Below are 14,683 nucleotides of genomic sequence, written 5' to 3'. Positions count from 1 at the left end.
ATCATGTCAGCCAATTAGACACTTCACTTTTTTGTAACTCTAAACAAATGCGCATAATTTTTGTTCGAAGCTATAGACTAACTAAAACCATAGATAAGCCTTAGTAACAGTTCTAATAGTTCATAATATAATAGCGAAAGTCATTATATTTGTTATTTTTGGAAAAGCAGAGTACAACCATACCTAAAACCACCATTTCTGGATCGCACAAATATTTTTCTGTGTTGGACACACGATAATAATATTCCAACGAAGTGGTATTGACATGACGACCACCTGAACCTCTGCTCCATGGTGTAGTATTTAAAATAGGTAACACATTGGATTTTCAGTCCACGCCATAAAAGATTTTTCCTTTTCCTTTTCCTTTCAACAATTACGGAGGTAAAAAGGCACGTTGGTAAAGGCCTTCTAAAGTAAGGAAGGATTCAACAAATATAATGTAGGTACAAACCCATAAACAAAAGTTTATAATAATACCTTCATGCCCTCAAGGTAATTGTCTTGCATTTTACTGCACTTGACCATCACTTGAGGTCGCTAAACTGTAAATCACTTTAAAACTGCAGGCAAATTAAATAGATAATCTTTTTTCCTTAAAGAGTAGGCTTCATAACATTAATAAGATTTGTTATCAGTTGTTTGGGAAGCATTCAAGACCGGAATTTGAGCGACATATTATTTATCCTATGAATTCTCGACCACAGTTTAAACCAGTTTACTTACTTATATCATGAACGTAAGTACGGCAAAAAGAAAATAAATACAATTTTAGGGTTCTCTTATTTTCAATACTTAATCGTTTACCGTGAGTATATTCATTGTTTTGTACACACAACCGTAAAGGTAGCAGTTTTCCATGCCAAAGATGTACTCTGAAAAACGAGTGATACTCAAATTTGAGTGGAAACTTGAGGGGGGAGTCAGACATGTCCGCTGTTGCATCTACTATTCGAAGTTACGTAGAACATAATTGTATGGCTTACGACATAAATAAACCGTAATTATATTGGAGTCGTAAACTTATTCAATTAATGATCTACGATTTATTCATATGAACTAACTAATAACGTCACATATGAGAAACCCGTGCATCAATAATAATACTATTAAACATTATGCACTTATCGATTAGATCCAAGAAACGATGAAGTAACTATCACTTACCCCCGGTTTCTGAGTACATTTAGCGGCAGTTTATCTATTCAATAGCGTTTTTTTATATGAGTTTAAACGCTATTGCATAAGTAGACTACCACTAAATGTACCTCAGAAAGAAGGGGTTTTTAGTGTCACATAAGTCTGAGTCTGGAACTATGAAATATTCTGAGGCAAACCAATAATTACCATACATGCTCATATTATTCACTGACCACAGCCAATAGTAGGATACACCATGCAAAGAGACAAAATACAGGACATACGCAAAAACATTTTATACTATAGGTTAAAACCTAGTAGCTTTAGTCATTATAACGATATTAGTTCAGTATATTTCGTAGTAGATGTCACGTCCTTTTCATCCTTCAAGTAATTTTCAGATTCGGCCATTCCCCTGCATTTTCAAGAAAATCTGAATAATTATTTCTAACTTTTTTCCGTCATCACAGACACGCTATCAAAATACTAAATAGTCATTACTGAAAATGCTATTAGGTGTCATGAAAACCTCAGCAAACTGCACAAAAAAGAATGAATAAATCAATGTAAAAAGTATTTTGCATACAGAACCGATTAATTTTGTTGTAAATAAAAACATACACGTTGACACGGTAATTTACATGATGGGACCTTGAACTCTGATTACTGTGACCACAATATTAGATCAGGAAGGGAATATTCCACATCTAAAACTGACAACTTGTCACAACAAACTTATTAATTGGTATTGATGAATTGATATAATTGACAGGTTTAATGATAAAAAGTATAAGCACAATCCATGGGGTAAATTACACCTATGGTGTCTATCATAGGTGTAATTTAATACTACGGTCGCAAACCAAATAGCTATCGCGAAGTTTTTGGCAGGAAATGATAAATAGGTATTCGGCAAGAACAATTGTTTTTTGTCAGTTAGCAATCCTATATGTCCAAATCTATGCTTAGTAAACACGAAAAGAATAACATTAAAGAAAAAGAAAAAAAAGTAGAAAACATTTGCACTCCTTGAGCGCGGTTTTCTATATTTTCATGCTCGGTACTATTTAACTGAGGAGCATGTATGATATTATAGTTCTTGTACAATACACTTGAAGTTATACTCCATATAATTTTCTCAACAACTACCGAGTAGTTGTTGAGAAAATCATCTATCAACCTGATTCTACGCTTATTATTCATCGATGAATAACTGCACTTTCAAACAATAAAGCCATTTGTAACTGGTGCTTATCGTTGCACTAGTAGTGTACGAATATACAATGCCTGATCAACTAGCTTTAAGCTGATAAACGCTCGGTTTTCAATCAATGCCGGACTAAAGCAAGCCTTGGCACAGATTTGTTTGGATCGACCCCCAATCCGACCAGTGTTGTTGAAATTGAAACTTTGTCTACGAAACTATAAAATATTAGTAAACTAAAAAGTTATTAATTTACAGCAGATATTGAAATTTAATTGTGTTTCTTATGACTCTTGCGTTTAAGAACATGGAGGCGTGGAATAGGAGTTTAGGAATCACAACAGTCGTCTTGAAAATCCATCCCGCTGAGCTTGAAGGATTGTGCTAGAAGTGGGTTCACGTCAGCCAATGTAATTTGTGAGATTCAAACCGGAAATTTCAATTAATTTATACTGAAGCTATTCTGTTATATTTCTGGAACAGCGCGACAAGTTTTCTTTATTAAATTACCATTACAATTTTGAAATGTCCTATCATTTTTTATCACGTACATAATAACTCGTCATCATTGGCCTGTGTCAATCTATTGCAGATGATTCAGGTGGCGTCAGATAGAGGAATATTTGAATCGAACTATTTTCTTTGAAACAGTAGTGAAATACATAGGAGTATATATTGATTCAACAGACATATTAAATATATTTTTATTAAAATCATATAAATTTAATATGAATTTAAGAGTGTATATGACTTGCGATTTTATAAAACGCTTACAATTTATTTCTTTCAGCCTGACCTTAGATTTTTTTGCTTTTTCATTACATCATAAGGTCATTCTAAAGTCACTACTTCAAACAACTGATCAATAAATGCATTTCCTTCATTCTTACTTAGCAATATTTGAATAAATAACTAAATTTACAATGAAATGCAAGGAATCCCTTAATTATTCTCAAAGAATTGTTGGTTTATTTGGTTAATAAAGTAAAGCCGGCAACGGATACGGTCTCTCCTTTGCCGGATAAATAAAAATAATATAACCTGTCTATTTGTAGCTATCTGCATCTAAGACTAACGTACGTAACTTGTATACATACATAATATGATGTAATAATGAACCACCTATCTTTTTATCCTAAATAATAACAAAACAATCTTCGCAATAAAAAACTGAAGTTTCAAAAGCTCCCATCGTTTTTGCGGTTAGTCAAAATCTTAAAATTGACCTTGAAAACAAAAATGTTCCGCGATAAAAAAATTGCACCTTTTTTAGTTCACATGTCAGTTGAAACGAAATAAGGTGCAATTAAAATGTATAACTAATAGGTTATATTTATTTGATAAAAACTGTGTACTCCCCCTAAATCAAGACTCATTAGTGAGTTTTTAAAATGGTTCATGTTAACTAAAGTAGCATAATTAAAATGTTTGCTAATATTGGCTTCTATACGACATAAACATCATGCCTGTTATACCCAAAGGTGTAGGCAGAGGTGTATGAAAACTTCTACATTTCGTCTTTAATATCGTAGATGCCATATAGTAAGGGTCAAACCTATTAGCGAGTCCCCTATTACATGGCAACTACTTAAATATTTCTTCTTCTATATACTCAAAAAATCTCAGCTAACATTCTGATAAACTAACAACAACACCTTATTTCACTGATATGTAATTCTAATCACATACCAAATGCATATAATTTGCATAATTACGATGATCAATAACAATAACTTATAAAGATCAACATTGTTTCGCACTATAAACTGTGTAACTAAGTTCAGTGTGTTATACAAGTAAAACTGGTTACAGAGTTAATAGTACCTAGTTATATTAAGGCTAGCACGCGATGATAATTATAATCATATTTGTACTTTAGTCATTGTTATGTCTTATCAATCACTTAGTAGACGTCTGAAATAAAAAAGAGATTTTGTAACTTAATATGATCCCAATTTTACTGAAGAAGTGAGAAGAATAATTTATTTGCATATAATATTTACTAGCTGACCCGCGCAACTTCGCTTGCGTCACATAAAAGAGAATGGATAAATTTTTTCCCCGTTTTGTAACATTTTTTACTGGTACTCTGCTCCTATTAGTAGTGATATAGCCTTCCTCGATCAATGGGCTATCTAACACTGAAAGATTTTTAAATCGGACCAGTAGTTCCTGAGATTAGCGCGTTCAAACAAACAAATAAACAAACTCTTCAGCTTTATAATATTAGTTAGTATAGATTTATCCAATGTTGCTTGTGAGAATTTTGGTGTCCCAGATGAGACAGAAGAAAGCAATCGAAACTTCTTCTTACAAATGCCTTTACTTATAACCTCCCTTGAATAACTAGGCAGTCTAAATATTGACTCCCTCACTGACCCATTCTTGCGCATTGTGCCCAGTGAGTCGAATTGCCAATATGGTAGGCAACAAATTTTAAGCTAATCATAGTTGATAATGTAATTAAAATCAAAACACCTTGTTCACTTTGTAACTAAATGGTTATAAAAACTATAGGTGTACTTGATTTTGAAAAAAGCAATACAAAAACCGTTCATCGATTTGTAGATGGCAACAAGCCACTACCGGTACAGTATAACGATTACTTGCAATTTTTAATCTGCAATTTGACCTTGAGTAATAAATAAATGAAATATCATTCTATATTTTGCCGACTCAGTATACTCGAATGTCTTCCAAAACTATAAATACCTGTGAACATGAAACATCATTTTGTTTAGTACAGTAACAAAGTACCAAACTAACAGATTTTCTTAAGGACACACGACCCAATAATTATAAAATAGACTTGAAACAAACTATGCGTTTGTGCATCACTCGAAGTTACACTAGTTGCGACCGGTCTTAAGTCCAGTACAATAACGCATTGCCTGGCGTACCTTAGTTCGTTATGGTGATCATCATCTTTTAACCGTTGCTAAGGTCGATCCTACGGCCCTTTCCAAGTTGTGTGCGAACTTTAAACTCAAAAACAAAGATAACTAATATTATAAGTGCCGTATATTCAATAGTGGGAACGATATTTCGGCATTTTATGGTACATACCATTTCGCAGCAATATCACATAGTAATATTTTACATGACAATATTTTATTAGGATTTTATATTCTTCATGTTATGTGACGACATTCGTTAGTTCAAGGCAAAAGGACACTTACTAGTTTTCCTCAATTTAGTTTTATAGCTCATATGTGGTTATAAGACGAATAATAATATATTATGTAGACTATACTTGCTATAGAATTTTCTGTTCTAAGAAGCATTTATGAATGTGTTACTTTTCAAACGCTAAACCTTGTAACCTTTAATTAATTTATGTTTACTAACAACCTCTGAGTCCTGTGCTTAAAATACCTGTTCGTAATATTAGATATAGTGTGTAGAAGCAAACGAGTGATGTATACCCACATGTTCTACTGAAAACTACTTTTACTGAATCGACATAAAAATAATTAATATCATCAGAAATATTATTGCCCGCTTACCTAAATATTTTTTGGACGTGATTTGAACATTGCAGTACTTACATCCCTTTCAGTCGTCAAGCTAAATACGCAATAGAAGCACAGAAAAACGATAATAATATAAATATACATAGTTAACGCCTGTTCAATTCTTTCTACCACAAAACTATAAGACTAAATAATAGTTGCTTATAGTATTTGAGGAGTTTGTATATTTATCTAACCGCCTAAATAGGAAATTTTACGGTCGTATCGCAATTTTATTACAGGATTTAAGTTTTAGTAGTTTGAATTTTAAGCATTTAGGTAATGATGCACTCGAATATTCCAATTCCGTTTCGTCTTCAACTAGATGTAGTGTATACTTCAATTTTATTCTCCTTTCAACATAGGTCACGCAACTAATTATTTATTCTTGACAGAAATAAAACCAGTCTTTTATTTTCTAAACCAACATCTTTAACTTACTGTTCTAACATTAAGATTTATTTAAACGTGGTACGCGTTACAATAGAAGACGGGTAATTACAAAATGTACTGGATTTCACAGACAATAGTACAAAAGGAAGATAAATATATTGGACGCTTGTAAAACAAAACAATGGGCGCAAATGATATAATGCTTAAGAACATTTGTCGGGGTGGAGAGCTCTCGGGAAAATCGCAATTTTTCCTATGTAGCTGTTTTGAGGTGGCCTTGAATTTAACCTACTGCAGGTCATAGTACATAGGCTCAATTCCTCTTAAATATATTTTGAAAGTATATAATCCCTTTATCAGTAGTGTAATTCTCTACAGACAGAACTATTGAGTATCAAGAGTTTGACATTTAAAATGTACTGCAAAAATAGTTCCTGCGGCGCCCGCTGGAGGCACTGATAACATTTTCGTACGCTATTTCTCGAAAGCTGCCTGGTTAGTCAATAGTGGTATAGAATGTAAATATTGGTCTGTTCAGTTTCGTTACTTGGTAGTTTCTTGCCTCCTTCGTGGTAGTGCCTTATAAAATTATCTCAACAAAATTCAAACAGCAATATGTGGATGTGTATAAATGCTGTGTTGTTGCCGGAAGGATAAAACCATACGGAAAAAACAAAGGTAATGTTGCGTTGCAGTAGATTATATCGGTACTTACCGACCCCTTTTATGCTGCAAACCTGTTAACAGATTAAAAATGTTTGTAAAATCAGGAAAATTACATATATTTTTTCATAGTCATGGCTTTATTTTCAAATTCAAATTCTTTGAAAAGCTCCGATATTTATATTGCTCCTAGAAAGAACCTACGTCAAAACGAAGTAAAAAGTTATTTTAAGTAATAGACAAAATAAAAGGAAGATTGTTTGTCCATTATTTTACGTACTTTTAACATTTGGTGGTCTCAGCTATAACCCAAACTTCTACTATTGAAACAGTTGATTAGTTCTGTTTATTAATTCTAACAGTAAATATTGAAAAAATATCTTTTAAATAAAAGCTTCATCTAGCTACCCATGATCCTACCACGCTGATATTGCAATTTCCTTTTAATTATCACCATGGTATTACAGGCACTTCTAACATGCCATTGTGTATCCGAAGTTCGTGCTGATTTTCCTTACATAGCGCAATCACTAAAGAGGTTCTGTATGATATTCATACCCACCATGGCTGTCATAGTGTTAGGGAGCTTGGAAATTGGAATTGTGTTAGGAAATTGGCAGCAGGCACGCCTACTATTAATAACCAAAGTGCAAACAAAGGAAATGAGTGATAAATATGGGACTCCTTTCTGAATCCTTGAGTAGAACCAAGTTACCATATTTAGCAGGAGTTGACGTTAACTTTTACTAACAGTCACGAAACTGCTTCACTAAAAGGTATACTTAAATATAATTCATATTAATTTAAACATTTTTTTTCGTTTATTTATTTTTACACTTAATTTGGCTTTTATTAGCCCCCATATTATATATTTTTATTGACTATCAACAATCGGCTATCTATTGATAAATATTGAATGGAAATCTGAGCAGAGCCCTAAGCAAGTGTTGTAGGAACTAGGCCTTTTGTCCTGTAGTATCGGCATAGCTATCGAGAAATTTTGTATAAAAATCATATTAGTGCCTCTACCGGCCGTCGTAGGAACTATTATTGCAGTACACTTTTTATGTCGAATTCTCGGTACTCGGCATTGCCTATTATTAGTATTGCATCGGCAAAGGAATGAACAATCGTATTTCAATATTCCTGAATTTGACACTGATTTAATTACTCTTTTTTTCAAAAGCATTACTATAATAACAACAGCATAAATGCTATCAACTTTTGCTACCTCGTCCTGTATAAATAGCAATGTATTTCGGTTCCTGTTTACATTCTACATCACAAGTTTTTAATTAAATAATAGGACAAAATATTGGTACATTCAGTAAGCGATTGTTTGTATGGCTATTAGTTAATCATAGAGCAAATATTTTTGATACTCACATAAATAATAATTGATGCAGACTACATGCAACAATCATAAACTATTGAAACTTAAGTTGAAATAGGCACATTGCTAAGGTCTAAAGTTGTTTCTTTTTCCTTTAACCGCAGAAGAGAAATAATTTTCTGCTATGCCATGCCTTAGTGATAGGTTCCTCTTTTAGGTGTCGAAATATTTTTAAAAGCTATTGAGTATTGTCGCCAGTTTAGGGTATATAGTATTAAAACAATATTACAAGTATCATCACAGTTTATTTATAACATAAATATTTTTCTAGTTCCCAAACTTAATTGAGGTTTTGAAAAACATAAAAATGAAAATAACTCATAATTTAATAAAAACAAATGTTACATTATATACTTCTGCTTTGAAAAAAAAGTTGAAGTTTCATATTTTTGTACGATATACATATTTTGTTCTTGTATTTAGTTTGTTTACACTACATAGTCGTCTTAAATATCCCTAACCATAATCCTTAATGCTATTTTTTGGCAATAACTTAAACAACAGCAATATCTTCAAGGGCTTGAGCAAGTAGGAATTTCCTGATGGCTGTGAAGATCTTTTGCATGGGCTTCTCTAACATGGGGTTGCCAAACTCCTGGGAAATGGCCTGCCAGTTCTCGTTCATGAATGTGTGCATCGTGTCACCTGTTGAAAAACAATATCATCAATAACAGTTGTTGCAATTAATAAATTCTAAGCGTCATTTTCATTGCATACGCCAAAATATCTGTTTATAAATCAATTGTAGTCACATAATGTCTACACATTCTCTCGAATTAAATGGTACCTTATTACTTCTTCGTTACTTGGTAGCATAAATTACGAAAAATTTGATACAGAAATATCTTAAACATCTCTAACCAAAATAATGTGCGCAAAAATAAAAGAAATTCGAATCTCTTCTTGGTCAATTCCAGATTTTAAAACGACTTTATAATACCGTTACACTTTTGTTTAATTCCACAAGCATAAATTCTCCCACTTCAGTTACGCTGCTAACAAACGTTAGCAACTTCACAAATGGAGAATCCAATCAAGCAAATGTGATAAACAGCAACTTACTCAGCTCTTTATTTCCGTTGAACAGATTGGTTAACGTGAAGTGAGTCCGCACTGTGTTCTCGTATGTGTATTTGTAACTCTTGAGCTCAATCGCGTCTTTTCCATTCTCGTTCTTTGTAATTTCGTACGGCATGTCCATGTGGAGGACCAGTTTGTCTTAAAATAATGTGAAAATTTCGTTATTTGGCGAGCTAAGATAGAGTTGGGCTAATTTAGACTTATTAATGAATATAGAATATTGGAGAGAACTTAGTGTAGATGATATATTTTTGACTAAATTTTAACTAGATAAAACGTAATTTTATTTTTATTGTGTGACTGCTGAAGCCACCTCATTCATCAATTATATATTTTCATATGTGTATACAGTTTAATCCATATCATTCTGTGAAATAATCTGAATTCTGAATATTTTCCAGTTTTCTTTTGAAAAACAGTTTATCTTATAAACTAATACGAAATGAACTCACCAATAAAGATAGTGACATCTCCATCACCAGAGATAGGCAGGATCAGAAGACGTCCAGCAGCTTTGTATTGTCCTTTCAGTTCGATAGGTGTGCTAACGAACGTGAGCTTCACAATTTTCTTATCAGTGTCGAACCTGTGATAAAAATATTGTAATTGATTATAATATCTTAGGAAGTAAAACACATTTTTGTTAAAATTTTATTAATAAACTTTCAGCAGATCTAAGAAAACCTCTATAGTCTGAAAACAGTCTTTGGTTTTAAACCAAACAATTGCTGTAAAAAAATATCGCCTTAAAAATCTATGTGTTACAAACTGCGTTTTTCACAACAATGCCAATTTTCCTACGAAGACCTATCACTTAGAACTGCGCTTTGCTATAACCAGACGTGGCTACTTCCCATTGCCAAAACTACAATACAAAACACTCACACTAGATTCTCAATCTTCGACGTTCCCAGTCCAGTGATGACAGCATCCTTGACAGTCAGCTTCAGACCAGACAAGTCAATCTTGATAGTTTTTACATGGATAGGTTCCAAAGTCTCTGAGCCGACTTCTGGTATGCCGGCAGTGAACGCCGTAACTATTTTTTGGGCAGAGGTCTTCAAACAGCCGGCATCTGATAACGAGCATTTGTCTACTTGCGGTACTGTGAACAATAGAAATTTAAGAAATTAAAACATGTAATGATTATGTTTATATATGTATATAGAGCTACGTTCCATATGGTCTTTTCGGTGACATTATTTTTTTTTATGTATATTGAGTGTAAATGAGTATAGTCAACTAGTAAATTGAAGTACAACAGCTATGTCCATATTTTATATTCATGATATGATCGTGTTGTAAAAATAATTAATATTTCAATATAATTTATTGCAATTTATCACTAGCACCCATTATTAGTACGTAATAACATACAATTATTATTTCCGCGTCATTTATAGTAAATCAGCTATTATACCTAGCTATTATACCCAAGGGAAACCTGCTGAATCAGTGCATATACATACACTTCAAGAAGACAATAGTTATTACAATACAATAAGAGTTCGTGTAACAACTGTGAATGCATTGTGTAATATCAACTAGATACAACTAGTTATAATGCCTGTCACTTGCTTGTCATTTTTTACTAAGAAAACTGATGAAGGAAAATAACCTTTAATGATAATACTTTGCTCTGTGTTACAAAAACTAGCTGACCATGTCAAAGACGCTCCCGTCGAGTACTAACCGCTTTTTATCACACTTCTTGTTCATTACGAAGTACTTTTTTAAATTACCCGCACGCTATGAGATCTTCCAGCATATAAAAATATTTATATGCTCATCGCAACACTTCTCACTGGACGATCAACAATCATTTGGTTTAGCAAACTTTGACCGGGACTTTCCATGAGTGGTAAGATTTGTGACTGTTCAGTAAGAATATGTCAGCTGAATGCCTTTGTGCTTTAATGGGCTCGTTATTGGTTTTAGCCGTTATCAATACAACAGTTGTTTAACAATTTCAAAGGTAGCTTAGACAACTCTGACTCTAGGATGGATGGGACCGATAGCAATATTATAACGACAAATTCGTATTTTGCAGTACTTTATATAAACTCTAAATGGACGATGCAATAACTAAACTAAGAAAAAGTACGGAAGTTTTTTAACGTCTTTTTAAATTTTTTCTCAATCTGAGCAGCTTTGCATGTCAAACTTAATTAAATTTAAACGTTGTTAATGACCGTGACCGTGACGTTAACGCAAATTATTTAAAATATTCATGTCAATTTTAATTTTACTACTCAGACTTGTCAACACTACTTACCGATCGTTTTATAAAACAAAGTCGCGTCTGAAATCGACTAAGCGGATTTTCGCCAATAGGCAGAGTGATAAGGAGTGTTAACCAGGCGGGCACAAAAGGAAATTCAAGTCAAAATCAAGAACAATAAACACGCTTGCACGCAACATTTAAACAAAAAATGTGGAAATCTTGCATAAGAAATGGACAGGTAAATTAACTGTTTCTGCGAAGTCATTTACATAATTGTATGGTAAATACGGAAACAAAGTGTATCAAGGCTTGATCTTACCAGATTCAATGATAGCTCGACTATAATTTTGTATGCATGTGTAAACACCACTTAAAACATTATAAACTTTCAACCACCTGACCAGAGCTGAATAATTTTAATTAAAAAAGGTGTTTATGAAACAGAAATCGTTTTTTAAAAAATAGAAGTAAATTCTATTTCCTTTAGTAGGTTTATTTTTCTTCCTAATTGTAACATTATCATGTTTACCTTTGTGAAATTTGAATAAACTACGTATAGTTACCTCTTCGAAGGTAAGTTATTATAATTATGTCAGCTGAACTGCGAAAGCCTTAACCCTAAAGAACCTTACGGTAAATCATTCCCAATGTAATGAGTCGTTCCCTATCAGCTCTCTCAGAGCATTACACACATAAGATTAAAGATACGTGCATTTCCTCGAAATATTTTCGTTTAAAATATTACAAGGTAGAACATTAAATTGTAAAACAGTAGCTAGAACTGGTGACAGTATTTTCTGGAGGGAAGCCAGAAAACAACGTTGGGGCTTTCTCACATCTCACTGAGATCAGAGTTATGCGTCTGCTAGTTTTGATAGCTAAGTTGTTATGATGGCATTCTCGTAATCTCAGATCTGAAACCGTGTAACTTCGTTGCTAGTTATTCCGTTTTATTTCCGAAATTATTTCCGCCAGTTACTATTTTTCTTGGACTTAAAAATTATATTTGATCTTGTTAGTCATTATTTAACACATTTTCGGTGAACTTAATATGTTTATTGCATTAGTACTGAAGAGAGAAAACATGGTGAGATAAAGTTTTATCGATATTTTATTCCAACACAGAATCAACAAACAAACATATTTATATAATATTCATAAAAAGAACCAGTAGTAATCGATTTATTAATATAAACAAAAAATCAATACTTCAATGTAACATAATCCTACAATACTCTTATGTCAGCGAGGAGCTGACAAGGTGAGAAGTGTACCCTTGTTGAATCCTTGCTGACCGTGACCACTGGACATGGATATAACGCCGGCGTGCGTACGTGATGCGGGTCGAAATATGCGGTCAACATCCTTATAATATATCTAGGCATCTAGCAAAATTCTATATTTAAACTAGTTCATATATTTTTATAAAAGAAATAACTACTTTTGAAAATCTATACTACTACATTGCACTATAGGTATTGTAGCTCGGCAAAGTAGTAGGTACCTACTGTATTTGACAAATAAATTAGTACCTTATCATTCAGTTTGCTTTTACCATTAACCGAATTATCGGAGTGAGAATCTATACTAATATTATAAAGCTGAAGAGTTTGTTTGTTTGTTTGATTGTTTGTTTGTTTGTTTGTTTGTTTGTTTGTTTGAACGCGCTAATCTCGGGAACTACTGGTCCGATTTGAAAAATTCTTTCAGTGTTAGATAGCCCATTTATCGAGGAAGGCTATAGGCTATATATCATCACGCTACGACCAATAATAGGAGCAGAGTACCAGTGAAAAATGTTACAAAAACGGGGAAAATTACGATTCTCTTATGTGACGCAAGCGAAGTTGCGCGGGTCAGCTAGTTCAAGATAAAATTCTGTCACGGAAAATAGATGTTACTGATAGAAATAAATCATTGAAATAGTGATCGATTTACTAGGTAATACTTGTATATTATTTTGTAAATAATATAACATTCTCCTATTAAGCCTCCAACCCGCACTTAGTCTGCGTGGTGGACTTAAGGCCCAATACCATCCTGCGTTCAAGAGACCCATGCTCATTGGAATAGTGAAAGAAATATTGAAAAAAAAAATGCTTTGACATCAAATATTTATTTACAAATGCAGGTTGTATTCGCTCTTCCCGCTGATTTTCTAATACAACCCAGGAACTGAAGTTAATTGAAGACAACAACAGTTGCACAAAAAATAAAGCCTTATAAGGGAACAGACCAAAATATATGCAAGATATTTGCAACTGCTCAGTACATGTACTTGCTTAAGGTGACCTTCAATAGGGTCAATGTCAAAGTCAGCTTCGAACTTTTGGCTCTTATACAAGAATATTATTAACTTGTTACAGTCGGAAATAAAATGTATGGAAAATAGGAAAGAAGTAGGAAGTAATTCTGAAAGATTATTTTTGAAGGTATTTTGAGTATAATTGACAGAGGTCTAGGTCGAATTAACCTTAATATAAAGTCGTTATGTCATTGTTCTTTCACAAGGCTTACCAGATTTTGAATCATGTTGCGATTTTAAGAATTTTGGTGTTATGTGTTTCTTAAGTAATTTAAGTACAGTAATAATGTAATTGAAATTACATAAAAATTATTAAAGATTTTTTGCTTGTCTTTTACTTCATTAATATAATATTATACGCATTTTGTAAAAACTAGTTTAATAGTTCTAAATAAACAAATAAACATTTACATTTGTTTGTATATTTTTGCACCGATTTAATGAAGTTGATCTATTTTAAATCGATTTTTAAAAGACATAATTTATGCTATTTAATGATGTTAAATATTTTTTTGCAAAAACGTATCATTGAATTCTAGGTTACATATTAAAAATTTAAATTAGAAATCCAAAATCTTTGATTTCAAATGCATATATATATTTATTACAAAATTTGCAAAAATATTTTGTAAATACTTACATGCAGATAAAACAATTGTCGCCTGCAATGTTAAAAATAAAATCGTATTAAATAAAGCACTCATTGCGATATCTTATTCGCTCACACACTGTTCAAAAGCTCCCGCTATACTAACACAGCCTTAAGCAA

The 14,683-nt window shown here is 32.6% G+C and overlaps 1 protein-coding gene across 1 annotated transcript; it reads right to left on the bottom strand.

Annotated features, from left to right (window-relative positions):
- Positions 1 to 8,668: 8,668 nt before the first annotated feature.
- On the bottom strand, positions 8,669 to 14,683 carry LOC142975908 (circadian clock-controlled protein daywake-like). Its single transcript, XM_076119052.1, has 5 exons — positions 14,555 to 14,683; positions 10,271 to 10,490; positions 9,838 to 9,971; positions 9,368 to 9,523; positions 8,669 to 8,950 (listed from the first exon to the last, which is right to left on the bottom strand). The coding sequence occupies exons 1-5, from the start codon at positions 14,616 to 14,618 to the stop codon at positions 8,799 to 8,801; spliced, it is 726 nt and encodes a 241-aa protein (XP_075975167.1). The 5' UTR covers positions 14,619 to 14,683; the 3' UTR covers positions 8,669 to 8,798.

The sequence above is a fragment of the Anticarsia gemmatalis genome, chromosome 10 (genome assembly GCF_050436995.1).
Source record: "Anticarsia gemmatalis isolate Benzon Research Colony breed Stoneville strain chromosome 10, ilAntGemm2 primary, whole genome shotgun sequence".
Classification (NCBI taxonomy): domain Eukaryota; kingdom Metazoa; phylum Arthropoda; class Insecta; order Lepidoptera; family Erebidae; genus Anticarsia; species Anticarsia gemmatalis.
This window is presented reverse-complemented; position numbering and strand designations above follow the sequence as displayed.

What these genes read in the sequence shown, in the direction of transcription:
- LOC142975908 (XM_076119052.1), bottom strand. Translation starts at nt 14,618, where the DNA reads ATGAGTGCTTTATTTAATACGATTTTATTTTTAACATTGCAGGCGACA. An exon ending in TCGAAGATTGAGAATCTAGT is followed by an intron (nt 9,972 to 10,270) that starts GTGAGTGTTTTG and finishes TTTTTATCACAG; the next exon opens with GTTCGACACTGATAAGAAAA. An exon ending in CAACGGAAATAAAGAGCTGA is followed by an intron (nt 8,951 to 9,367) that starts GTAAGTTGCTGT and finishes GTTTTTCAACAG; the next exon opens with GTGACACGATGCACACATTC.